This window comes from Macaca thibetana, chromosome 1, assembly GCF_024542745.1.
Source record: "Macaca thibetana thibetana isolate TM-01 chromosome 1, ASM2454274v1, whole genome shotgun sequence".
Classification (NCBI taxonomy): Eukaryota; Metazoa; Chordata; class Mammalia; order Primates; family Cercopithecidae; genus Macaca; species Macaca thibetana.
This window is the reverse complement of record NC_065578.1, coordinates 176395367-176422098: the sequence shown is the minus strand read 5'-3', so window position 1 is coordinate 176422098 and position 26732 is coordinate 176395367. Positions and strand designations below refer to the sequence as shown.

Genomic DNA, 26732 nt, shown 5'->3' with positions numbered 1-26732 from the left:
GTTGAATAAGCATTATTTTGAAATATTTTTATGCTTCTCTGACTTTTTAAACAAGATATGCTCATTATTCATGTCTTCACCTCTTTGATGCTGTATTATAAATTGGAATATTAATTACACTATTGATGGAGTGATTTCTACAGAAGCTATTGAGTGCTGTCTAATTTTTGTCCCTATATTCTACTACTGCTGGTCCTTATCAATCTGTCTACACTATTGACATTTTTTTTTTTGCCTCCTTGCATTTAGACTGTCGCTACTCACTTTTCAGTATTGTCAGTATCTGAGCCTCTTTTTAATCAATTATGAACTTTTCAACCAGTTAAGCAAGCCTACTAAAATTAAGGGAAGTGACCTCTCCTAAGATTAAAACAAGAAATGCTTGAGTTTTAGATAAAGACTTTGTAACCTTTTCAGTTGCTCCAAGAACTATGTGAGTTCCTGCTTCCTCATTCTGCTTTAGTGAGTAGAATTGTTTAATAACTGTTTCCCATTTAAGTGACATGTCTAATGAAGTTCTCTACCTGTTAATGTTTATTATGTTTATGCAAGGTGTTAGGCTAATAGCAAATTTGAATATTCTTGCATATGATTTCTAACAAATGCGTTACAATTCGTGCAATTTGTTTGCTGGTTATTGCCTTGGGTCCATAGGGTTTTGAAAGCTGTCCTGGAAACGTCATTCAGAAAATACTTTTGATTGATTGCTTCAGTGAACAGCAACAACAACAACAAACGAATCTAGTACGTCTTGCTCTGAGTTCACCTTTATAAGCCAGGGCTTCCTAGTCAACAAGTACAAAGCCTGATTGTGCTCCTAGAATACCTGCAGTCCTGATTTACATTTTTTACCAAGTGCTTGGTAAACCGGACTACAAAGAAGTGCTCATGGTCAAGCTGTAGTGACATTTTAAGGCACAATCTAAACTTCCCAATGATACTGTGATGAGAGAGGAGAGTGGAAAAAGAAACAACCTTAGATCAAATAATGTTTCTAGTATGCATGCTACTTGTTTTTAAGTAGACTGTTTTAAATTAATCTCAAGGAAAAAATGAGGTTCTATGTTGGAAGCTTATTTTAAATTTACTGTCATTTTATTTCCAGGTGGAGCACCAGTATTCCCACAAGTTTACGGTAGTGGTGTTACGTGCCACCAAAGTGACAAAGGGGGCCTTTGGTGACATGCGTAAGTACCCTTATCTTCTTTGCTGTTAAACATGTGTAATTATGGTTCACCCTTCAATTGCTTGAGTTCCTTGACAAATCGGAGATTCTGCCTTCTTCAAATGTGGTTATGTTTGTTGAGATCTTTGAATGATAACATTCCAAACAGTTCTCTGATGCTATCTGTCAGAATAGCATTTTACCGGGCCCTTAAATTAGCCAAAGTCACAAAGGGGGCCTTTGGTGACATGTGTAAGTGCCCTTATTTTCTTTGCTGTTAAACATGTGTAATTATGGTTCACCCTCTAATTGCTTGAGTTCCTTGACAAATCAGAGGTTCTGCCTTCTTTAAGTGTGGTTATGTTTGTCTAGATCTTTGAATGATAACATTTCAAACAGTTCTCTGATGCTATCTGTCAGAATAGCATTTTACCTGGGTCTTAAATTAGCTGAGGTCACTTGGAGTCAGACAAAAGGACTTTCTTGTGATGTACACATCTTGGGAATTCAAAGAAATTTTGTTTAATTTTGCTTCTACAAGAGTACTGAGTAAAGACTTTAAACAAGCTGCCTCTGTGAGGTATTATACATTTAGAATTTTTAAAATATAGTTTTTCTCTAGTTCTTATGCCTTTGAGTATGTTTATTTTGTATGCAATAGCCATAGAAACTGGTATAGGACAGCCTGAAATGATGCGAACCACAGCCTGAGGATAATGCTGAATTAACTTGTTGACAGTATCTTCCTTCATGCTTTTAAAAAAAGGCAGTTTTCCTTGTGGAATCTTATTATTTAAATGGTTGGAATTCATGCAGGTGGGAATAGAAAGAATAATGGATACAATGAAGTATTATGACGATGGGTTTGATAACATCCTAGATTTAATAATGTCTTAGATTTGTTACCATCTTAGATTATTAATATGGGAATGGATAATTTAACTCTCAAAACAGGTTTTGGTAAAGGAACAGAGATTGCAATGTATCATCCAGGAAGCAATGTAGGGTTCCCAGCCCAAATGACATTTCAACTGGTACCTAAAAGAAAAATATCTTGGTCATGAGAGCAAGAAGAAGTCCTAGGCAGAGAAAACAGCACGTTCCAAGGCAAAAAAGACCAGAGTGCTTGTGAGGAGCTAGAACAGACCCAATATTACTAGAGAATAGATAACGGGGATGATAGCCTAGGATGATAAGCCGTGGTAAGACAAAGACTTAAGACTGAGATTTTTTCATTAATGCAATGGGAAGAATTTGGTGGCATTTAAGTAGTAAGTCATACACCTAAATTTTCATTTTTCAAAATGTTGTGATTGTAGTATATTAAATATATTGGAGAAGAATATGGAAAATAGGTTTTTCTTTTTTTTTCAAAGAACAGGAGGGACGTCAGCTTGTTGAAATGGCAATGAAAATGCCAATAAAGAGGGAGGAGTTAGATACTAAGAAAAGAAAGAATGTGAGCTTAAAGCTTCAGTGAATAAGGAGAGTCCAGGAAGCTGGTAAATGTCAGAAGCGAGGAGAGGATTGTTAGATAGAATCTAACAGCAAGAGTTTTGGCTGAACGGTGGTTTTCATGGCAGGTGAGGAAAGCAATGGCAATGTCTTCAAAACTAGCTTTGATCAGAGGTTTACATTTTAAGTTTATCTCAGACTTCAGTTTAAACCATCTAATCATCCCTTTATTAATATTTTTCTGAAGGTATTCTTATTTTGCTTTTCACAATTCTTTTCATTTTCACCATTTTAATGAGAATTTACTGAAAGAAAGGCCCTTGTGAAAGAGAAGCCTCATTAGAAGCTGTATTTAGAGACTATTACCCACCATAATCTTAAGATAAGGTATGAGTTTTACAACCAAAGAGGTCATGCTGTGTGTTGGAAAAGCCATTCTTAATTCAACTAAATTCTATGTCAGTAGCTTGTCAGACATGCAAAAGATAGAGCTAATTTGACTTTTAAAAATACAGTTATTATCTCTTAGATAAAGCAGCAGCAACCCACCCCCTCTTTTTTTTAATCAATGCAGAGTTCTGTTGTGTAGAGACAATGGCTATTATTGTGCTTAAGATGAGTCCAACAGCAGTTCAAACTTTATGCCCCATGAGTCTCTTTCAACTGGTGTGGATCTGATTTTCTAGCAACTTCTCATGGTAGGCCCAGGTACTTTGGCAATGGTTATTTATTATAATTAGAATAGGGAAAAAAGCAATGCTGAAAATTTCATTTTAAATCTCTTTGAATTGATATTGATAATATTACTAAAAGAATGAACCTGAGATATTAATTCATCTCCTGGGACAGAGAACATTTAGATTTTGGATCCCCACAGTGTACATAACACAGATTAGACTCTTAATTTTAGAAGCTTCCTTTTTAAAGTGAAGGACCCATGGAAGGAATGGCCACTGAAGATTAATTGCTATGGGAGAAAGGACAGTATTATGGCATTCTGTTAGAATTTTTATTCAGCATTTGTAATTGGATTATTTTTGAATTACTGCTTTTTTTGTGTGGGGAGGGAGTTGTTGCCAACCATTTACATCACCTTAATGAGTTCACAGGAGTCAGGAAGAGACAAAAAGAACATGAAGGATTTTTCGAGAAATAAATGTAGTGATAAAGTTACTATGGAAAAGTGAATTGATGATATACAGTGCCAACCACTTTATTTTTGAAAAGTTCTGTAGGAGATTCTAGGGAGAAAAGGCACAGGTATTAGCCATCACTTTTCTGAGAGGAATTTTGTTGATATTTCTTGGAGAGTTTGATCTATACAAATTACCAAATAGCTGAATTTGGGGTGTTTGTTTATAGCAGTTCTTTAAACATAGACAAGAATAGAACTATAAGAACTATTTTTTAAAAGTCCTAAGATCTGTGAAGACCAGGATCACAGAACTCTACATCCTTTTCTGTTGTTTATAGTGTCTGCATTTATTTATAAAGGTAGAGCTCCATAAAATTCTACATCTTGGTAAAGAAGAATGATGGATTACTACTGGAGTTTTCTGCCTTGCTTGTGTGTGTGAGGGCTTTCTCAAGGGTATCAAGACAAATAAAACATCAAATAGTTAATTCTTGGTAAAATATTTATATCTCTTCGCCTTATACATATGTAACAAACCTGCACGTTATGCACATGTACCCCAGAACTTAAAGTATAATAATAATAAAGGATAATACTAAGGTTATATCTACTTTTTATTTTGTCCTTTCATAAATCATGCTACCCTAACTAGCTACATTTAGAAATATGCTTCTGTACTGTTAAAACATCAGAATAATATCAGCAACACCCAATAAACTGTCTTTTGAAGAATCAGAGCTGACATTTTAATTTATAGCATCTCTTTCATTCCTTGTTTTCACTTGAGGGCATTGACAAGCCAAGAATAAGACAGCTGCCAGTTCCTTCCCAGTCATGGTTGCTAATCTCAGTATTACTCAAATGTAGTATTTATACCCAGTGCTCCAGTAATAACTCCTTCTGCATTCTTATGTTTACAGTTCATAGGAAGAGGCAGTCTGAAGTTCACATTTACACCTGACACAAAATCATCACTCTATTTTTATCTTTGAAATAAGTAACTTGCATTAATTTGACAATATTAATGTAACTCTTGCTTTTAAACCTACAGGAAGTTGTTATAGATATGATATGTAACAAGCTACATGTCAACATCATGTTGGGTGCTAAATGTTGGGTGAATGTGTGTTAAACTCTATATTCTACATTGTCCTTTTCCTCTTTTAACAGAAGATAAGTTTGCAGAATGGCTGCAGTGAGTGTAGTATTTCGATTGGTCATAGAATTTTCTTTGTGCCTGTGAGAAACAGAACACACAACTCTGGCCACAAACTCATTTTATAACCAAATGAAATAGCTGACACAAATGCAATAGCTACCTTATTGAATTTCTGCTTCTTTTAGAAAGTGTTGGGGAAAACACAGATCCTGAATGATAATGGAGTCTAGTCTCAGAATTCAGAACTATTAGAGCCATGTTTCACTCCCTGCGATGAGATTAGATAAGAAATGCCATCATGTTTTTTACATGATAAAATACTACAGAATATTAGAGTTTTAGAACTATCCTAATTATGGATATGTATACTGAGGATTCTTTCCTTGTCTGGTCCTTTTATTAGACACATGAACTCTTTTTCTTTACACAATTAACATCACAAACATTAGAGCTTCTAAGAACAGTTATAGGATTGCAGGTGGATCTAACTTAAGTATTCAAATGACAACGGTGTTTAATGCTCGCATTTAAACTCTAATAAAAAATACATATGCTTGGGAAAATTATGAACTCATTGTATTCAAGCCAATTTTATAAGATTGTGTGGATTAATATCTTAACTACTTCTTTAAGATTTTCTTAATAACCTCAGGCTCTTAATATTCAAAAAGTCTGTGTCTGTAGGTAAATGATATTCTATTTCTGATAACTTCCTGGCAAGATTTGGATCAAGTTTCTAATTTTTAAAGGGTTGTGCCATTTGCAGTTCTAAGGCTGGACCTAATCTTCCCCAAATGGTGCTTCTTAGATTTTAATGTCCGTATGAGTCACTGGGGGTTTTTATTCAAAATGCAGATTTTGGTTTTGTAGGTTTGGGGAGTAGATTCCAAATTTCTAACATACAACTGATGTAGACATTGCTGACCCATGAACCACATTTTGAAAGGCAAGCTCTAGGCAATTTCTTCTAGTTTACGTTTGCTTACCCTGAGATCTACAGGACTTGTGAGCAGAGCAAAGACTTTAAAAATCCATGATGGAACAAAGATTCTAAGACTTTTGTTTTTCACTGATTTTACTTTTGTAAAATAAAATAATCATGAATACCTTAATGCTGTTTATTTTTGAAATTCTTATGAAAGCATGCTTAATTACATAACTCATTACATTATCAATGAGAATGATAGAAATAAACATAAATACCTTAAATCCACAGTTACATTGTTAAATTCTGAAATTATTTTATACTAAAATCACAAAAATATCAGATTACAAGCCATGAGAAAGGAAGAACATATATTTTTGTTGTTTCAAAAGTCACAGTGCTCACTTCATGTTAAATGACTAATACATGAAATGTACTATACATACACACACATTTACAAATATAGTCTTTCCCTCATACATATAAAGGTACCTTCCATAAATAGTTTAATATGTAATTCTCTTTCAGCTTAATTGGTGATTGTGTGATATTTGACTGTGTGATATTTGATTGTGTGATATTTGTGATCCATCTAAGAACCCAGGCAGCATCACTCTAGGTACCCTGCTTTTAACCACTGCAGCATGGTAAAATATTGTTTTATTCTCACCTGCAAAGAGCTTTGGTTCCAATGTGGCACGCCTGTAATGTAATATGTTTCCACTGTATGAAGTTTAAGTAAATCCTTGCTGCTAATGAAAATATGGCACTTCTCCCAAAGGGAAGTTTAAACTTTCACCTTTCACACATTGTCAGAGAATTGTAAGCACAAAACCAGGGTGATTCCAAACAGAATGAAAAAGTTTTTTCAAACGTTTTAGACCACATGCTTTCTTGTGGGGACTTGTGAAAACCTGAGTTTGTTCTGCTTTATGGCCTTGAGGAAAGAAGGAACCCACTGTGCCTTCGCCTCTCCTTTAGTGGAGATGTGCTGTCTAGGATGAGTCAGCAACAGTTCTGATGTGGGCCTTGTGATGTGAGGGATGCATGTTGAACATTTATAAGATTCGTGAAATAACTATGGAAATTTTTTAACAGTTTATTTTGACAGTATGTTCATACATAAAGTAGATATTCTAAATATGTGCAAATGTTCAGTTCTTTTTAAATCATGCTGTGTTGATTTTTATGTCTTTGCAGTCCTGTGGAGAAATTTCTGAAAGTGTACACATCACCGTGTAATGGTGTGGATAGTCTCTATATTCTTGCTTAGGGCCATGAAATCTTCCCTTACGTGATTTTTTCCAAATCACATTAGTTTTTATTGTGAGCCCCATTCCCTAGAGAAGGTGGGGGAACTGTCAGTGATCTCCCTCTCTCCAAGGTCCTACAGGAATTCTAGGCATTTATACTTGCCTGTAAATTAGGAGTAGGGCTTGCATAATCTTTGCTGTTTGTCATCACTGGCATCGACCCTTCTGTTAAATGTTGTCTTCATGGATTCTGGCCATCCACTTTTTGGCAGGCACTGAAATGCCTTTCAGAGCAGTCTTCCCCAGCGATCATGCAGCACACCAGGGAGATCTTACTGCTGTTCTCCCGGTGATGGTGGTTAGAGTTCAGACTTCATGGCCATCCTGTAGCCACCATCCCGTGTACAATACACAAGACGCACGGGCTTCTAAAACTTGTAGAAACGAAAGAAAACCCAAATGCATATAACATTTTCAGGAAGGGTAACCCTCTTTCCTTCAGCTTTATCTTTCCAAAGTTGCAGCCTCAACCCTCTCACCTGTAGGGTGATCTGCTTAATCCTCCTCAGAGGTCCCACTTCTCAATGCAACGTGTTAATCATTCCCCGGGAAAAAGGAGCTTAGAACTCAGTCTTCCTATTTGTAAATGTTGGAGTGAGAGGCAGGGTATTGGATATTTAGGGAAACATTATCTATTTAATCTTTTAAGAGTCTTCTTTAGCAACAAGAGCATGTAGGAATCAGTGTGAAAATAAATGATCTGTTTGGTAGCTATTCTTGAGTTTCACGGTGATCAGAAGCTCCAGGAAAGATGGAGAGGGCAGACTGCTCACGAGCCCTGTGTCCTTGGGCAGATTACTTCTCCTGTCTCTGCGTTCCTCCATCGTGGGAGATATTGTGAGCACTGAACGAGTTGACATATGCAAAGTACTTATATGCCTAACACACAGAAAGTGCTTAATAAATGTGACCCATTGTTATCATAGTTACTTCAAACACAAATATGAAAAGACATCTATTTCTTCAACATCATCTTTGTATGAACCAAGAATATTATTTTGGGTAGTCTGTGCATTGGACTAATTTTCAATTTTTCACCTTAGAGACAAGAAATTTCCATTGTGAATTTCTGTGTTGAGCAAATTATCGGACCCTTCTTTCTTAGCTTGAGAGAACAAAATGGAGAATGGTATCTCCTTTGTTAAACTCTTTTCCGAAAACACTTGGGTACATTTCACTCCCTGTGCTCCCTCAGCAGCTGTCTAGACTTCTTTGTAACACTTGTCACGTGGGAGTGTAATCATGCACTTTCAAGACTAAGGCCTGAGGCTTACTCACCAAAAAAAAAAAAAAAAAAAAAAAAAAAAAAAGCTTAATTCTGAGTCTGGCATAGTAGTAGGATCTCAGGGAATATTGAATGAATGAGTAAAATATATGACAGTGGGTAATTATTACTTTATTTTTTGATATTACTTCCTTTTTTGCTTCATTAGAGACAGAATTTTAGAAAACAATTTTATACTTCACTTTTTAAAGATTATAAATGACTCTTGTTTCTATCCACCACTAACTAGAATTTTTCTGAGGTTCAATGCACAGGAAATTTTACGACACATTTGAATGAATTTAATTAATCTTTTTTACATTAATTATGGAGTTTCAAATCTTATTTTTTATAAATGGCGTTGCTGTTGATCTATACTTTAGCCAAAGTATAGACCAGCAACCCTAAAATATATCTTTTCTGATATAAATATTTCCTTAACATCAGTCTTCAGGTTATGACTGAACATGAGTTTTAGTTTATTAATGGTTTTGGAATGTTTTAGAGTATCCACCCAAGATTTTAAAAATTCTAAGTATAATGAAATTATTTCCCAATGGTCTTTTCGTGGAAGATAATTTCAAGATGAGTAAAGTGTTTCATAACGCATGTCTCTCTCACATCTCTTATCTTGTCTTTTCTGTGTAGTGGAGAAATATAATGTGTTAGTAAGGAATTATTGTTCCTTCCTCATCTGCTTAGAATGTCAGGTAGTTTACAAAGTTGTTAAGTGGTTTTATGAATACAGTTAATCCTTTTCATCTCTATACTTCATTAGATTTTTTTGTTTCTGTATGTGTATTCATGTGTTTTAGGTCTGATGAATACAGTGAATAATATTCTACGATATTTCAATAATATCAATTGTTCAAAAACCATATGCCACTTCTGTAGAGAAAGTATGTGATTAAAACCTAATGGAATTAAATTTAAACAGGGCTAAATGTTTCTTAAATTACCAAGGACAAGTATGTTCTTAAAGTTTTTATGTCTAAGAGAATACCTCTGCTGCTCTAGAAATTTAAACATTTAAGTGAACATGCTTACCATATGTTGTTTTAGTATATCTTAATATCATAAAATCTTTCTTAAAAATAAAAATTAGGTAATGTAGAGACTGAAGTGATGGATTAAACTTAGCTGAGCTGTGGTCTGAGGGTCTTTGTAAATTTCACTGGCTCCTTGGATGCACTTTTTCATTCTCGCTCCTCGCTTAATATATCAACATATTTTAATGAAATAATTTGGATAAAATTCCAGACAAAACTATTTTTTAGTTGATGTATAAGAATAATTCAAATCTCCAGATGCAAAATGAAGTGACAACTTTGAGATTTTAACTTCAGAAATGAAATATTAAAGAAATATAACCCAGCACGTATTCCAGCAAGGTTTGACTAATGTCTCTATCAATAATTGCTGAGTGTGTGCTATGTAGTTAGTACCTATTTAGTACCTTGAAAATTACAAGAAAAATAATGTGATATCTATTGTGGATAACTTTATGGAGTGTGTAATTTATAACAAAGAGGAAGCATGGTTTAGTGGTTTAAACAAGGTCTCTGGAACTGGCTTGCTTGGGTTCAAATCTCCCTTCTACTACTTATTAACTGTGTGAACTTGGACAAGTTACTTAGCTATTTTATGTCTCAGTATCTTCAGCTATTAAATGGGAGTAATAATCCTACTATTATTTATGAAGCTTAAATGAAATTATGGCATAGTATGCACAATGAAAGTGTTGGTTAAATAAACAAAAATTTAATAAAATTCTTAGGACTTTACATTAGATATACTTTATGTGTTCATTTCAGTGATACTATGAGATATGTACTGTCTTTATTTTAATTTTACAGGTGAAGAAGTTTGGTTAAAGTTTAGTTAAGTATGTAGTCCAGAATCACAGAGCTGTTACGTTTTGGGGATGGAACTCAAACTTACCTCACTTCGATGTTTACTTGTGCAGCAGCTTTGCCTGTGAGCAGTGTGTGGGGTAGGTGGGAAGATGAAATGGGCTTAAATAACCCTTTGGAAAAGTGTTGCCAATAAGAGAAGACTTTACAACTTGAGTGTAGATTGAGATGGGCTTTATAACGTCGGTAGCCTTTTAATATATGGAATGAGTAGGGGGTGCATTTCAGTTTGGGAAAAGAAAATCATAAGAAAAATATTTAAAGTGAGATTGACATAATCTGTCCAATATATATTATTTAGGGAACTTAGCTATTTTTATTATTTATGCTAGTGAATAAATATCAAGAATATGTCTTGCTTTAGTGCAATGGTTCTAAATTGGGAAACAATTTTGCCTCCTGGTGCACATTGGGCAATATTCTAGAGACATTTTTGTCAAAATTGGGTATTTCTATTGGCAACTAGCATCTAGAAGGCAGAGTCAGCACCATAGAGCAAAGAGTTACCTGGCCCAAAATGTCAATAGCGTTAAGGTTAAGAATCTCTTTTTAATGAAAAAGAATAATTTTTCTTGTCTACAGTAAGTGGAATTCATATATAGTTAAATCCATATAGCTAAAATGAATAATATGAATAAATTAATATATTTTATCATGGTATATAAGAATTTCTGGAGAATTACTCTTTCTGTCCAGTCTATAAAGATTCCAAGAAATATCCGCACATTTTAAGCATTTAAAACATTCCAAGCGTAGATACGGATTACAAAGATATTTTTATTTCCCTCCAAGAAGGTATCATAGAAGTTTAAGTAAAATGACAATGCAGGCAACAACAACACTTTCAGTTCTGTTTTAGATCTACATTTAGTCTTCTTCATGTTGTTTTGGCATATATTTCTCCCCATTTTCCCATGAATATCAACATCTTTGCAATAAATCATTTTTATCATATGCCAACTCTCAGTTAGCTAGTCATTAATGTACTAAATCAATTGCTAGTACAAAATGTACCAAGTTGATCATGAGTGGATGCTATTGTGCTATCTTCCTGACATCCATTTGGCCGATGGCACTTTCTGATAGTGTCATGCTCCCTTACGCTCCCTTAAAAAGGAAATGTGATTTTAGAAAGCACTATTATACATTTTCAGCCTATGAGAAAAAAGGAAATGAAATGTACAACTTAAATTGGAGACTGCCTAATAAAGGAATTTCAACATAGTGTTAATAAAACTGCATTGTAATTTCAAATGAGGGGAAAGGCGTTCCGTATCTGAGTTCCTAGACAATGCTCAAGTTGTTGTAAAAGCTTTACTCCTTTCTCCCCACAGAACTACTGCCAAAGTTCTGTTTACTAAACCACACTGGATTCTTCACTAACTTTTTCAGCTTCTGCACTCCCAGCAATTCCCAGGAGTTGTCTTTCAGCATCTGTAGACATAACGATTCTAATTTTGAGCTCTTTCTGGAGGGAGCAGGGGCTGCTACATGTAACAAGTCCTGTGGTACTCTGCCTATTCCTTGGAGTTATTATGAAGGGAGGTAAGCTGAGGTTCAGGTTTTTTTAAATATAAAATTAATACTTAGAAATAAAAGTTAATTACACATACACTTGGAAGAAATGACTGACATTGATTTATATTACAATCCAAATAAACTGGTTGGGGACAAACACCAGGAAGGTTGAGACCTATTACCAAAGAGTAAAATGAAATTTGAGTGGAGACTGTTGTGCCTATGATAAAGGTCTATAACCTATATGCCTATGACCTCTTCCACAGTATTGGTCAGGGTCAGTCCATCATCCTTTCTTTCAGTAATGTTTGTCAAGTTCCTATGTCTCAGACTTTATGTGAGACTCTTGGACACAGGAGTGAATAGGAAGGTTGTGCTCACTGCTATCATGGAGTTTACAGTTTCATAGAGACAAAAAGAGGTAGAAATTATTAGTATTGGAATATTTGACTGAGGACTAAGTCTGGCCTCAGAAAGACTAGGTTAAAACCCTGTCTCTGAATGAACTTGCTCAACTCACTAAATGCCTTTGAGTTTCAATTTCTTCACCTCTGATGAAAATAATACTTGACCAGCAGGTTGAAGCTTTATGTGGAATTATTTTTATTTTATGCAGATGTATATAGATAAAGCCTCTGGGGAACTTGATTTAAAGTTGCCAGTTTCACCCAAGAGGAAAACAAAACAACTAGTTGACTAGGGAAGTGGGTACTAGATAAGGAAAGAATGGAGAGAACATCTCATTCTCCATATTTCTTAACTGTACTGTGTTTGGACCCTTATCTTGGATATTCTTAGGACAAGAACAACAACTTAAATAAACTTTAGCTATCAGCTAAAACGTCAAAAGAAAACATAACAACATGTACAACTAAAAGTACAGCAATATTCTGTTAGAACGAATATTTCTGCCATCAATATGCCTGTGTGGAATGTTTGAAATGTGTAGATTCCAAAGATACCTCTTTGCCATAGAGTGATGTTCCAGTGAATGGCTGAGAAGGGTCACTGACTAGAAGGAGAACCTTGGGTTTGATGCGGGGTGGGGAGGGAGCCTTTAAGTCTTTCTCACCATATTTAGCCTGACTTGGTAGGCAGCGAAGGTCAAAAGTGTGTTTCAGAAGGATAGTTGTGGTTGCATTATAGAAGGTTCCTTGAGAATAAGCAACTAAGAGATTATGGTAGCAGTCTATGTGAGAGGTGGTGCTTAGTTGAATTGGGGCAATTATTTTGAATGAAATGAAGGAGTCAGATGTTAACATCATTTTAGAAGTGAAAAGCTAAAACTTAGAGACAGAGTGGAAATGTGAATTATGAAGAAAAGACAATAACTCTCATGTTTCTAGCCCAGACAGGTAGAAAAGATGACGACATTAAATAAAATAGGAAAGAAAGGGAGGAAAAATCACAAGTTTTTATTTTAGGTTTTTTTTTTTGTATTAATTTTTATCTTGCATTTAGGAAAAGAATGATGAAAATAAGTTTGCTTTGTAAATATTGAGTTTGAAGTATCTTCAAGGTATTTAAGGTATTTTTAAGGCATTTAAGAGTAGATTTAAGATCTCAGAATGGAGGTTGGGCTCACAGATGTAGATCAGGGAGACACTGACATTTATGTGCAAGGCAAAACTATAGGAGGGTTAAAGAAAATCCAGAATTGATTCAGAGTAACTAAACAGGATTGAACTATTTCGAAATACATTACTTAAGAATAGATTATATGTTAACATATAATCAAGAACCTCATATTTTTCATGTTTATACTACTTTCCCCTTGTAGCCTTGAGGAAATGAAGGAATGCATTATAGCTGCCATTTAAACCTTGAAGATAATTGACTTTAAAGGATCTAAGATTAACTAGACTACACGATTAATGTGTGCCATGTGATATGATGGGTGCATATTGAGTGTTTTCAAGACTATATAAATAACTGATAATTCCTTTGCAACTTGGTTTTGACTACATGAGCAATACAGTGGTTAAAGGCCTCACTTCCTTTTGAAGAATTCTAATAAGGGATTTGTAAGGGACACAAGAAGAAAGTCCATAGTGTAGTGATGAGTTGAGGTGGAGAAAGCTAGTGAAAGATACAGAGGAACTGTTTAGAGAGGTGGGTAGGAAATCACAAAAGAATGATGTATTAGACACAAAGAAAGATAATTGCACCGAGGATGTTGCATATGTGTCAAGTAAAGTGAGAAAAAGCTCACTGAATTTGGCATTGAAGTTATGTTCGAGAGAATTACCTGTTTAGGGTAACAGAAGAAGGCAGAGGACAGTAGGTTGGAAACTTATGGAATAATGAGATTTAGAAGCAATAAGGGTAGACTATATTTATTTTTCCAAAATCTTTGATGTAGGAGAGAAAAGATCTGGAAGTATTGTCAGAATTGATGAAGTTTTGTTCATTTTTCTTAGGATGCCCAATATTTGTTTATAAGTTGAGAAAAAATAGCTAAGGCCAAACTAATATTTACAGGTTAAATTTGAGTCTGGGGATTAAAAAATAAGAAATATCTGAGAGCAGTGGGATTGTGAGAAGAGTGTAAGGATCCTTTTCCTTCTAAGATAATAGAGGAAGGACTTAAGTATGAATGCATTATTAAATTATAAACATATTTTTTGAATTGTGAGATATAGGGAAGGAAAATGGAAAGACTACATCAAGTCCTCCCCTTTTGTTTTTTTCAGTGAAGTGTGAGTCTGAATTGTGTCCTCAAAAGAGAAGTAGTAAGTAGGGTAGGTGACTTGAAAAAAACAGTAAATGTTTGAGCAACCATGTGGAGAATGGTGGGTGGAGGGGAAGAATAGGGATTATTATAGTTTGGCCAAGTTTGGAACTAAATGGTCACTGAAGCATGCTGAAGTGACTAATAGCAGAGTATTTACTTTTCCTAATAATAACTTAGGAAACACATTTTCAATTAATTTTTTAAAATGTCTAAAGGAATGAAAAGCTGATGAGTAAACTGGGACTTGAGGGACTAAGATCTCAGAAGAGAAATAAGCCAGGTCGGGCGTGGTGGCTCATGCCTATAATCCCAGCACTTTGGCAAGCCAAGGCAGATGGATTGTTTGAGCCCAGGAGTTCGAGACCAGGCCTGGACAACATGGTAAAACCCCGTCTCTACTAGAAATCCAAAAAGTTAGCTGAGCATGATGGCGTGAACTTGTAGTCCCATCTACTTGGGGAAGGGGGCTAAGGCGTGAGGATCACCTGAAACCAGGAGGTTGAGGCTACAGTGAGATGAGATGGCACCATGGTGCCACTGTACTTCAGCCTGGGTGACAGTAAGACCCTGTCTCCAAAAAAAAAAAAAAAAAAGAAAAATATAAAGATAGAAAGAAATAAGCTAATATTCTGCAAGCCACATTTTCCCTCAATTCGTTAGCTGCATCTAGAGAGGTTGGAGGGGAGGGATAGGGATAAGAAGTAGCCAAGCAGTGAAGATGTCAAGAATTCAGCAGAGCTTTGCCAATCTCAAAGGACTTGGAGTATAAAGACTGGATTTTAGGACAAAATAAGTTGAATTTGAGAAGCTAAGTTCCTTGAGAGAAAGCCTAGAGAAGTATGCCTGACAGCCAGCACCTTCAACGTGAGGCACTAGCCAAATTATTGATTCATGCAGGGCAACAGCCTGAGAAGCAAACATAAAACACCTGAAAAACAGAAGAGAGTTATTGGCAGTCTCATAAGAGGAAACAAACAAACAAATAAGGAGATCAAAAAGACCAAATTAAAAGGGGCCGAATAAATACCCTTGACTCTAAGTTGGGAGCCTTAGAGTGGGAGTGACCAAGAGGTAGACTAAGCTTGTAAAGAATGAAGTCAATTTATTTTTAAAAATTTAATAGAGGATATCTGTCCTACTCTCTCTGCCTGCCAGAGAATAAAGTGGGTCATCTGTGAAGGTAGATCTGGCTCTTCCATAATTTGTCATAAAAAGGTCTGGCATTCAGTCAAAGATTGACTGAATCATAAATATTCAGTGGCTTGCAGAATATGAGCATAACAAAAATAAGATCAAGAAAAAATAGATCCACAGTATGGGATATGGATCTTAAAATAACTAAGAGTAGTATGTTCAAGAAAATAGATGCTAAGATGGAGGATTTTACCGGGAAACCAGATATATAGAAAATAACCAAATGGAAAATTTTAAACTGAAAAACACGATAAATTAAGAACTCAGTAGCTGATTTTATTGTAGTTTGAAAACAGTTAAAGAGGGAATTACTGAACTGAAAAATTGGTCAATAGAAAATATCGAGACTGAAACACAAAAGACAAATAAGGAAATAAAATACAGAATAAAAAGATAAGGAATATCTGGGGTATGATAAAAAGCACTGGGAAGAGAGCGGGAATAGGGCAAAAGTAATATTTGAAAATATAATGGCCGAGTATTTTCTGTAGCCAATAAGATATATTGAAAAGCAAAAGAACAAGAGTGGATTTCTTAACAAAACAGACAAGAACCGTAAGATATTAGTTGATATCCTTGAGGTATGGAAATGAAGTAACTGCCAGTATAATCCTGAAGATGTTGAGCAAAGTTCCAGGACTTATACTACCTGATACTACAATTTGTCTTAAAAATATTATAATTAAGACAGTTTGGTATTGGCACGGTACAGATGCAAGCTTAAATGATAGATTAATAGACTAATAGACGAACGGATGTCAGAAACAGACTCACACTTATGTGACCACTTGATTAATGCAAAGTTTATACTGCAATGCAAGAGTTAAAGGTGGTATTACCAGTAAATAATGCTGGGTCTATCGGTTACATGGGGAAAAAAACTGAATCTTAACTCCTACCTCATACCTCAACCAGTTTAGTACCTGGGAAGTGAAAAGGCTGATAATCATAAAAACTGCTCTAAGATCTCTGTGTGTAATTAGCAGTATTATTACATCATAAATGTATCAAAGGAATGACTACATCTGAGAATAGTATTCAGAGGCATTTCTTTCAGCAAATTTTCCTTTAATTTTTGGTCTTACTGCTTCTAGTTAGGTCGTTTCCACTTTGTTGATGATTGAAGCATAACATCTGAACATCAGTCCATCACCTTAAACAGATTGCCAACTAACACACCCACACTTAATTTATTCTTGGATTTATTTTCTCATGGCCATTTGAAAATGTATTTTATGTCTGGAGAGAAATAGAAGTGAATGACTGGACTGGGCTTAATCTAGTCTATGGGCAGAATAACTCCTTGACAGAAGACCAGTAACTTTGTTTCCTTCTCAATGTCAAAATGTTTGTAATTTTTCTGTGGGTGTTATTACACTACAGTTCTTTAGTTCCTTGTAATATTATACATTAAGCCTCTGTTCTTCAAATGTATGCATAATAATCACCTGTTCAAGTTGTCAAAATGCAGATTTCCAAGCCCATGCTGGAGAATCTGAGTGAAGGTGCTAAGGTTCTGTGTTTTTAACAGGCACTGCAGATGAGTCCGTGAAGGTCATGGTATTTCAAGGGACTGTATTTGGGGAAACGCTGTTTTAAGCTCACTGTCATAATATGCTATTATGATAGATTAATGGACTAATCATATATATATATAATGGTCATATATAATATATAAATGGACATATTTTATATATATATATAAAAAATAGCTATGTCACCATTGCTATTCAGAATGGAAATATTTTGACTACACATTTGGGAGGACTTTCCCCTTTGGGCTTTTTTTTTTTTTCCATTTATCACCTAAATTGTAACAAATTACTTGTAATCTTTATTTCAAACAAGAGGTTTAAGTTGCTACTGATGAAGGGAAAATAGGCAAATGGAGAATATTTAAAATAGAACTAGGAGTTTAGAAGCTGCCATGAGTTCATGAATCACATGATATATTACTTGGACAAAGCTGAAATGACAGATGGACCTGTTATGACTTCAGGCAGGCGCTCTTTAACTTCTGAGGTTCAGTAGTAAGTTTTACAACCCTGGAATTCTGAAGCTATTTCTGGTGCATGTAGTTTCATGTCAACTTTATCGGGAGAAAAAAGAACTGTATCCCACACCCCCGATATTTTTTGTTTGTCAAGATTTAGATAAAAGGATGAGATGTAAAAGGGGTTTTTGCCCACATATTACATCTTTGCTTCACCACCTGTTTGGCTGAAAATAATCAAGATTAGGCTGCATTAGTGACTCAACACTCAATTGCCCTATAGGCGTTAATTCACAAAGCCATGAAATAAGTATAGTATACAGGAAAAAACAAATTCTACATTTAACTTTTTCTTTAATTCATTTCTTGAAACTTATCTAAAGTATTGGGCTGTGTTTACTGTCAAAGTGGGCTACCTTCCTTTTCAAATCTTCTAATTCTGTTTGCTACCATGCCAGTGATGGTTATAGATTACACAAAGAAACTGAGCTATGTTATTATTGTAATCCAACTTTAAACCAGCCTTAAACTTCTTTTTATCTTATCTACCACTGTTATAGATGTTTCTTAGCTTACAGTGATTAGAGCTGTTGCAGATTGCAAAATCAAAGTCTGCAGTTTTGGTGGTTTTCCACTGTCCAGCATCCCTTGACATCTTGTCTCTTGCTAAAGAAGCAAGAGGAGAAATTAGAAACGTTGCCACTCCTGACATATATTTTAGAAAGCTGACTTACTTTAAAAGTAAAATTAAATAATGCAAATCCAATGTGACTGCTATTAAACTGGATTCTGACTTTTTAAACAAAGTCTGTGGATGTTTTAACATATAAACATGGTGTAGGCATATTGTTTTTATGGTATTTTCTTTATCATTTTGTCAGAGTTAGAATTTGTTAAACATAAGACCCATTGAGAGTCTAAAATGGCGAGAAGATGGATAGATAATGGTTTGACTCATGCTGCTTCAATTTGCCCCTTCCTTTTCCTGTCTGGTGCCTGTCAAGGAACCTCAATTGTAGCCTGCTTCATCTTGTTTGGGCCAAGAAGACCTCACCCTCCTCTTTCGCAAAGATTCAAGTAAAGATCAAGTCTGAAAAGGCAATTTCCCCACCTACAATTTGACCTTATTTGTGTGTAATAATCTGGGTGACTGAGTTACTAGTCACTGGGGTAGTGTAACTGCTTATCTTCAATTTACCTTGCCTCTAAAATTAGGCTATTAACATTTGACTCACTTCCATAATCCGATTTTTCAGTTTAGTGTTTGGCTCCCTATCAAGGCTAAACTGCTTGTGAATGAGAAGTTCCTGGCATATAGCAGGCACTCACGTATTTGTTGAATGAATGAATGATGTTTGCCATCTGCATGCTTCCGGTTCCCACGCACTCCTTGTATTCCATGCTGGTTTTTGCTTGGCTTGGTTTTTTTTTTTTTTTCTATTACTTCTTGGAAAATGATTTAAAAAAAGAGCATTGGCCTTATGAGAAAAATCTGGCCCTATGAGATGATGTAGGGCTATGTTTCGTAACACATAATTTGAAGCATTAATTGAATACTTTCCTTCAAATTACATATTTTTCTTGATAATTTTCTACCAACTGCTATTCTAAATATGGAGTTTTACTTCTGATTTGTAATCCTGAGCGCTGGTGATACGGTAGAAACATGGTTAAGGAAAAGAAGCAGTCACCTCCTGGTTGAAAAACGTGATAATGTTACCCTATGACATGTTCTCTTCTTCTTTGGCCCGTTTCGTATTATCATCCTTCCCAGTCAATCTTTTTGTTTTCTGATTTGTATTCCCTGGTCCTGTTGAGAGGTATAAGCACTGAGTTAGAAATGACAATGAATGGCTATTCCCTTTTCTCTAAAATAGGATATCAAAAGTGTGATCAGAAGATGACCTACATCAGTGTCAGCTAGACTATTTTGTTAAAAATTGCAAGCCCTTAGTTCCACTACAGATATGCAGATAATGGGTCTTCAGGGATGAAGGTGGGGGTCTGTGTTTTTACAAGAACCCTGCACATTCATATCGCACTCTCACTTTTGCCCCACAACTCTTTACCAATGATGTGTAAGGTCTAAGCCAGAAAATTAAAGGCAGTCTCAAAGGCTGATACCTCGTTTGTAGATGCTTCCATTTTATAATAACAGCCAGCAAACATACACATGCATCTAAAGAAACTGATGGCTACATAAAGAACCAGGAGCAATACTGAACAATTAAGTGAAAGGCATTGATTATGTTTTTTGATGACCATAGTTGTTGTTGACAGAAAACATCTATTTAAAATTTTTTTTTGGGGAAACCCAATCAATAGGTCAGAAACTATTATTTTTGCTTTTCCTTTATTTTCAATTGTTGGATATTTTTATTTGGACCTCTGTACTTCTTCTCTCCCTGCTCCCTCCCTCACTCTTGCTCTCACCCTCTCTTTCTCTCCCTCTAATTCCAACTCCTCTTTCTATAGAATCCATACCGTACCTTATGATCTAATTTTTGTTACTGAGGAACATGATGTAATAAGAGAAATGATTGTTGTAGTCAAATGACACAGGTTCAAGATCTTGACCTGATACTTATTAGCTATGTGGTATTGAACAGACTGCTTAACATCTCTCTGTTCCTGTTGCCTTGACACTAAAGTAAGTACTTACGTTATAGCGCTATTGTGAGGTTTAAATGAGACTAATGTGTGTAAAGTACTTCGCACAGATACCTGTAGTCATTACTTAGTTATTTGTTGTTTTTGTTATTAATTATAATGTCCACATGGAAAAGCACCTGTTAAATGGAAAAGTCAAGTCCTGAGGTTAGGAAACCTTAAATACTGTAATTGTTGCTTTCTGTTGTTAGCTTCTCAAGATGTACAGCTGAGGAATACAAGATATTTGCCCTCAAGTTGTTTATAGTGTTGTAGGAAAAGACAAGTCTTGTAGGAAAAGACAGATAGATATATAATTTCATCCATAAAATATAGTGTGTCCAGTGCTATAAGACGTTAAAGGATTCGGTGGAATCCTGAAAAAGGAGTGACCAATATTTGCACGGTTTGGGTCACTCACTTTGTTGCTAAGTATATATGTAATGGGAGAAAATTAAAATATTTTCTTTATTTGCAATTGTTTTGTTCTATTTCAGTGGGCACACATATCATACCCTGATTCAAGTGGGTATTTATGTGAAACAGACAAAACTGTTACTGGCCAGGCATGGTGGCTCATGCCTATAATCCCAGCACTTTGGGAGTCCGAGGCGGGTGGATCACAAGGTCAGGAGATCGAGACCATCCTGGCCAACATGCTGAAACCCTGTCTCTACTGAATATACAAAAATTAGCCAGGCATAGTGGCATGTGCCTGTAACCCCAGTTACTTGGGAGGCTGAGGTACGAAAATTGCTTGAACCAGGAGGTGGAGGTTGCAGTGAGCTGAAATCGTGCCACTGCACTCCAGCCTGGCAACAGAGCGAGTCTCAAAAAAGAAAAAATAAAAAAATTGTTACTTCCTAGAGACACCTCATTTCCATCTGAATATTGCCATAATAAATACATGTTGATTTTTAATATGAGTGCCACCCCTTAAAGTTGTTCGGTGCACAATCTGTATAATCATACAAGGCAACTCTATAACAATAAGTGATATTCTTCTCACAATGAGTTCCATTATTTTATCTGATAAAGTAACCAGGATGATTTTTCTGACATTGACAAATATAATCTTTTTTTTTTTAAAAAAATTTTCAATTTGTTTTCCTTTTTCCTTTTTACTTTTTAATTTTTATGAGTACATAGTAGGTGTATATATTTATAGGGTATGTGAAATGCTTTGATATAGGTATGCAGTGTAAAATAATCACATCATTGAGAATAGGGTGTCCATCCTCTGAAGCATTTTTGATTTGTTACAAATAATCCAATTACACTTTTTTGGTTATTTTTAAATGGACAATTACATTATTATTGACTATATTCACCCTGTTGTGCTATCAAATAGCAAGTCTTATTCATTTTTCTGTTGTGTGTGTGTGTGGTTTTTTTTTGTATCCATTAACCATCCCCACCTCCCCTCCAGACCCCTACCACTCCTCCCAGTCTCTGGTAATCATCTTTCTGCCCTGTCCATGGGTTCAATTGTTTTGATTCTTAGATCCCACAAATAAGTGAGAATATGTGATGTTTGTCTTTCTGTGCCTGGCTTACTTCACTTAAGATAATGACTTCCAGTTCCATCCATGCAAATGACAAGATCTCATTCTTCTTTATAGCTGAGTAACACTCCATTGTGTATCTGTAACACATTTTCTTTATCCATTCATCTGTTGATGGACACTTACGGTGCTTCTAAATCTTAGCTATTGTATACAGTGCTGCAATAAACACAGAAGTACAGATATTTCCCCAATAAACTGATTCCTTGCTCTTGAGAATATACTCAGCAGTGGGATTGCTTGATCATGTGGTAGTTCTATTTTTAGGTTTTTGAGGAACCTCCAAATTATTCTACATAGTGGTTGTACTAATTTACATTCCCACCAACATTGTACAAAAGATCCCTTTCCTCCACATCCTTGCTAGCATTTGTTATTGCCTGAATATAAGCCATTTTAACTGGGTGAGATGAGATCTCATCATAATTTTGATTTGCATTTCTCTGATGATCAATGATGTTGAGCACTTTTCATATGCCTGTTTCCCATTTGTATGTCTTCTTTGGAGAACTGCCTATTCAAATCATTTGCCCATTTTGTTGGATAGATTATTAGATGTTTTTCTACAGAGTTTTTGAGCTCCTTATATATTCCGGTTATTAATTCCCTGTCAGATGGGTAGTTTGCAAATATTTTCTCCCATTCTGTGGGTTGTCTCTTCATTTTGTTGATACTTTTTTCCTTTGGTCTGCAAAAAAGCTTTTTAATTTGATGTGATCCCATTTGCCCATTTTTGCTTTGATTGTCTGTACCTATGTGGTATTGCTCAATCAATTTTTGCCCAGACTGTTGTCCTGGAGATTTTCCCCCATGTTTTCTTGTTGTAGTTTTATAGTTTGAGGTCTTACATTTAAATTTTTAATCCATTTTTATTTGATTATTGTATATGGCAAGAGATAGGAGTGTAGCTTCATTCTCCTGCATATGGAGATCCAGTTTTCCCAGAACCATTTATTGAAGAGACTGTTTTCCCCCAATGTATGTTCTTGACACCTTTGTCAAAAATGAGTTCATGCTAGGTCTGTGAATTTGTCTCTGCTTTTAAACCCATGATCTTGTCACTGTCACAGTCCTGGGTGAAGGTCATGCTGACATTAGCTGGGTGACATTGTTATCATCCTGTAGTAGCTTGACTGAGATGTTGACTGCTGTGAACCTGTCCTCTCTAGATGGATGGAGGAATTCTGAATAAATCACTTAATAAACAATTCTCTCTCACAAGACTATTATGAAGGACAGCGACATATGTAAAAATATCACCCTATGATGTTTTTCTATTATGTGTATATTATCTTGTCTCAGACATTTAAATACATCACTACAGATTCATTGAAAATAAACTGACAGCATTATATTAATAAAAACAAGGAACTATGAATCACTTTTCTATCTCCTTCTTGTTTGTGTTTACTATCTGTAGTTGATACTCCAGATCCCTATGTGGAACTTTTTATCTCTACAACCCCTGACAGCAGGAAGAGAACAAGACACTTCAATAATGATATAAACCCTGTGTGGAATGAGACCTTTGAATTTATTCTGGATCCTAATCAGGAAAATGTTTTGGAGGTAAGTGAACCATTTGGATGCTGTTAGATGGTTGTGATTCATGTTGAGAGACATGCTTGAGTTTGTTCTTTTACTGCCTTCTTGTTCCTATTAGCTATAGCTGGAGTTAGCCTGGGCAGCTTGGTAGATTAGAATCTAAATGGTGTCTGTCAAATAATATGAGTGTCTATCAGGACATATAGGAGTTAGGTAGGGTTGGGAAAACTGCCCTCCTCCCCACGTGCTTTGGAGAAAACATATTTTCTGCTCTAAAGGGGAGAATCCCAGTATAACAGAATAAAAATTTTTTAAATGACCTTTTTGAAAAGTGAAAATTAATTTTTCCCAAAATATTTGTATTGACTTTCTACATTAGTGTCTTACTCATATTCCAAAGTAGAGAAGAGATAAAGTTTAATTTTTGAAAACATGATAACTGAATAAATCAATCAGGAAAATGTGAAAAATTATTATCTCATAGCAAACCCAGTACTCAGAAGGAAAAGATTGGCCGGGTACTGTGGCTCATGCCACAGCATTTTCAGAGCACCGAGGCAGGCAGATCATTTGAAGTCAGGAGCTCGAGACCAGCCTGGCCAACATGGCAAGACCCTGTCTCTATTAAAAGTACAAAAAATTGCTGGAAGTGGTGGCACTTGCCTGTAATCCGAGCTACTCAGGAGGCTGAGGCAGGAGATTTTCTTGAATTTGGGAGGTGGAGGTTGCAGTGAGCCAAGATCCCGCCACTGCACTCCAGCCTGGTGAGTGAGACCCTGTCTCAAAAATTAAAAAAAAAGAAAAAGATAAAAGTATTGTTACCAATTAAATATTGAGATCTTCAAATGACTGTTAAATGTCATTGGAGAGCTTCATTTTTTAAATTGTGGCGGAAATTATAGATGTTATTTCCAAAGATCCATGGGAAATTTTATTTTTGTGCTCTACATTTTACTCTATAGATTACGTTAATGGATGCCAATTATGTCATGGATGAAACTCTAGGGACCGCAACATTTCCTGTATCTTCAATGAAGGTGGGAGAGAAGAAAGAAGTTCCTTTTATTTTCAACCAAGTAAGTAACACTGCAGAATTATATTCCAACCTTAGGTTAGATAAAGTCTATTGATTCTGGGAAGTTGGGTTTAACACTTGGAAAATTGTATTTATTTGTTTTTAGAATGTTTGCTTTTTAAAGAGAAAATTTTGTTTTTCTTTTTACTTTTTGTCCTAATTTTAAAAATTATTCTGACATCTATAAACTTTGGTTGAGGTATTATATCAAACACTACTGAGGCTTTAATCTCCTTTGTGGCTCCAAATGATGACTTTGGGATTCAGCAATGCCTTTGGACTCCATTGGCAGATTTAATACAAAAAATTGGGGAGGATAAAAAAAGATGGAAAATCTGAGAGGAATGGTGGGGTGTGGAGAGAAAGAGAGACAGAGACAGAGAGAGAGAGACAGAGAGAGAGAGATAACAAGTAAACTCAATGAAAAATGTTAGAAAATTCAAACTATTCCAAAACCACGTTTAGCAATAAATCTCTCTGGGGGAATAATTTCCGTCTCAGAGAATCCTCAAGTAAGTAGGGACAAAGCAGCGAAAGGCCAGAAGGAATGATGGGAGGTTATTGTTATTTTTGACTTTCTGGGTTTGCTGCATTTCTGAAATTTTGATAGTTTATTTTGGAATAATGAAACCTTAGGGAAATTATTTCGTACAGAATAAACTCATTGGATTTTGAATTCTATATGAAACTAATTTAGTAGTTTATAGTAAGAAATGTAAACAACTGGTGGGCCTGTATGTGTAAGGCTGGGTAGCATACTAATTTCTTGTTGTTGGGAGAGACAATGTGTTTCCGCACATCTTTAGAATGACTTTCCAAGTACCTCCACTCACCTCAACCTACCTCTCCCTTAACTCTCAGCTACTCCATGTTGCCTTTCCTGTTACTATCCCTAATGAATCTATGAATCTTCCTCCTTTGAGTCTCCGTGATAATTATCTATGGTATTCATTGGGACTAAATTATTTATAATGTTCAATTTTTCATTATCCTCTTGTAAACTAAAATCCTCTAGGTCAGAAAACTTGAAATACTGATTAAATGTGCCTACAGAATTAATTACATAGATGGCATTTATGGAATGAATGTGTACCTATTTAGAAACCAGCTTAGCCCAAATGAGCTTCTTGACTAGTCCATACAATCAGAATGGCCTAGGTACCTTGAGGATGCTCTGGTCCATGCACTCCTTGGTGCTTCCACCTGCTGCAGAAAGCATTTCTTCTGTCTCATGCCAAGAGATGCACTCCCCACAATTCTGTCGACCCCTTTTAATGCTATTTCATTCATTCCTTTTACAAACATTTATTGAAGATCTGCTGTGCGCCAGCCATTATGTTTTGTTCAAGGAATATAGAGAATAAAGCACAGGAAGTTCTTCCGTCAGTTATCTCCCTCTGGGAAGGAGGTGAGTAAGGGTTGAAATGAGAAGTGGAAGTAGGGAGATACATACATGTGATAAAAAGAAATCCCCAGACGGTGAGATAAGTACCAATGAGATATGTATAGAGTGCTGTGGGAAGGCAGAATAAAGAACGATCATTTTGTGACAGGAGGCCAGGGATGTCTCCATAGCAGTAGCCGATTTTGAACAAGTTGAACGGTGAACTGTGGTTAACACGTTGGCATTGAAAGACAGGCTGTTTGGTGTTTAAATTCCAGTTCTGTTCCTTGCCATCTGTTTTATTCTGGGAAAATAACACGTAACTCTTCTGTTCCTCAGTTTACTCACCTATAAAATAGAAATAATATCTTCTAAGGGAATCATTATGTTTAAACAAGTTAATTTTATTTATGTATATATAATATATGCATATGATAATATATAGTATAATGTATATTACATATAAACATATTTAATTATAATTTGATATATTTTATGGTTCAATATATGCTTACATATTATTTAGTTTATATATTAAGCATATAATTCAATATGTGATTGAAAGTGATTAAAAGTATGTTAATACTATAAAGTAATCAAAATAAGTGATTAAATATATTGATACTATAAACACATAGATGTACTCATGTATACATACAGGGCTTAGAACAGTTTCTGGTACATATTAGGCACTATATAAATGTTACTTGTCATTGTTGCTGTTATTACACCTTAAGAAAAGAGAG

At 35.4% G+C, this 26732-nt stretch overlaps 1 protein-coding gene across 1 annotated transcript in view; it reads left to right on the top strand.

Moving 5' to 3' along the window:
- Window positions 1-26732, top strand: part of PLA2G4A (phospholipase A2 group IVA) — a 148032-nt gene that overhangs the window by 39229 nt on the left and 82071 nt on the right. Inside the window, exons 3-5 of the mRNA XM_050783287.1 lie at window positions 1106-1187; window positions 23403-23551; window positions 24490-24603. Of these exons, the coding sequence (XP_050639244.1) occupies window positions 1106-1187; window positions 23403-23551; window positions 24490-24603 (345 nt within the window). The remainder of the gene's footprint in view (window positions 1-1105; window positions 1188-23402; window positions 23552-24489; window positions 24604-26732) is intronic.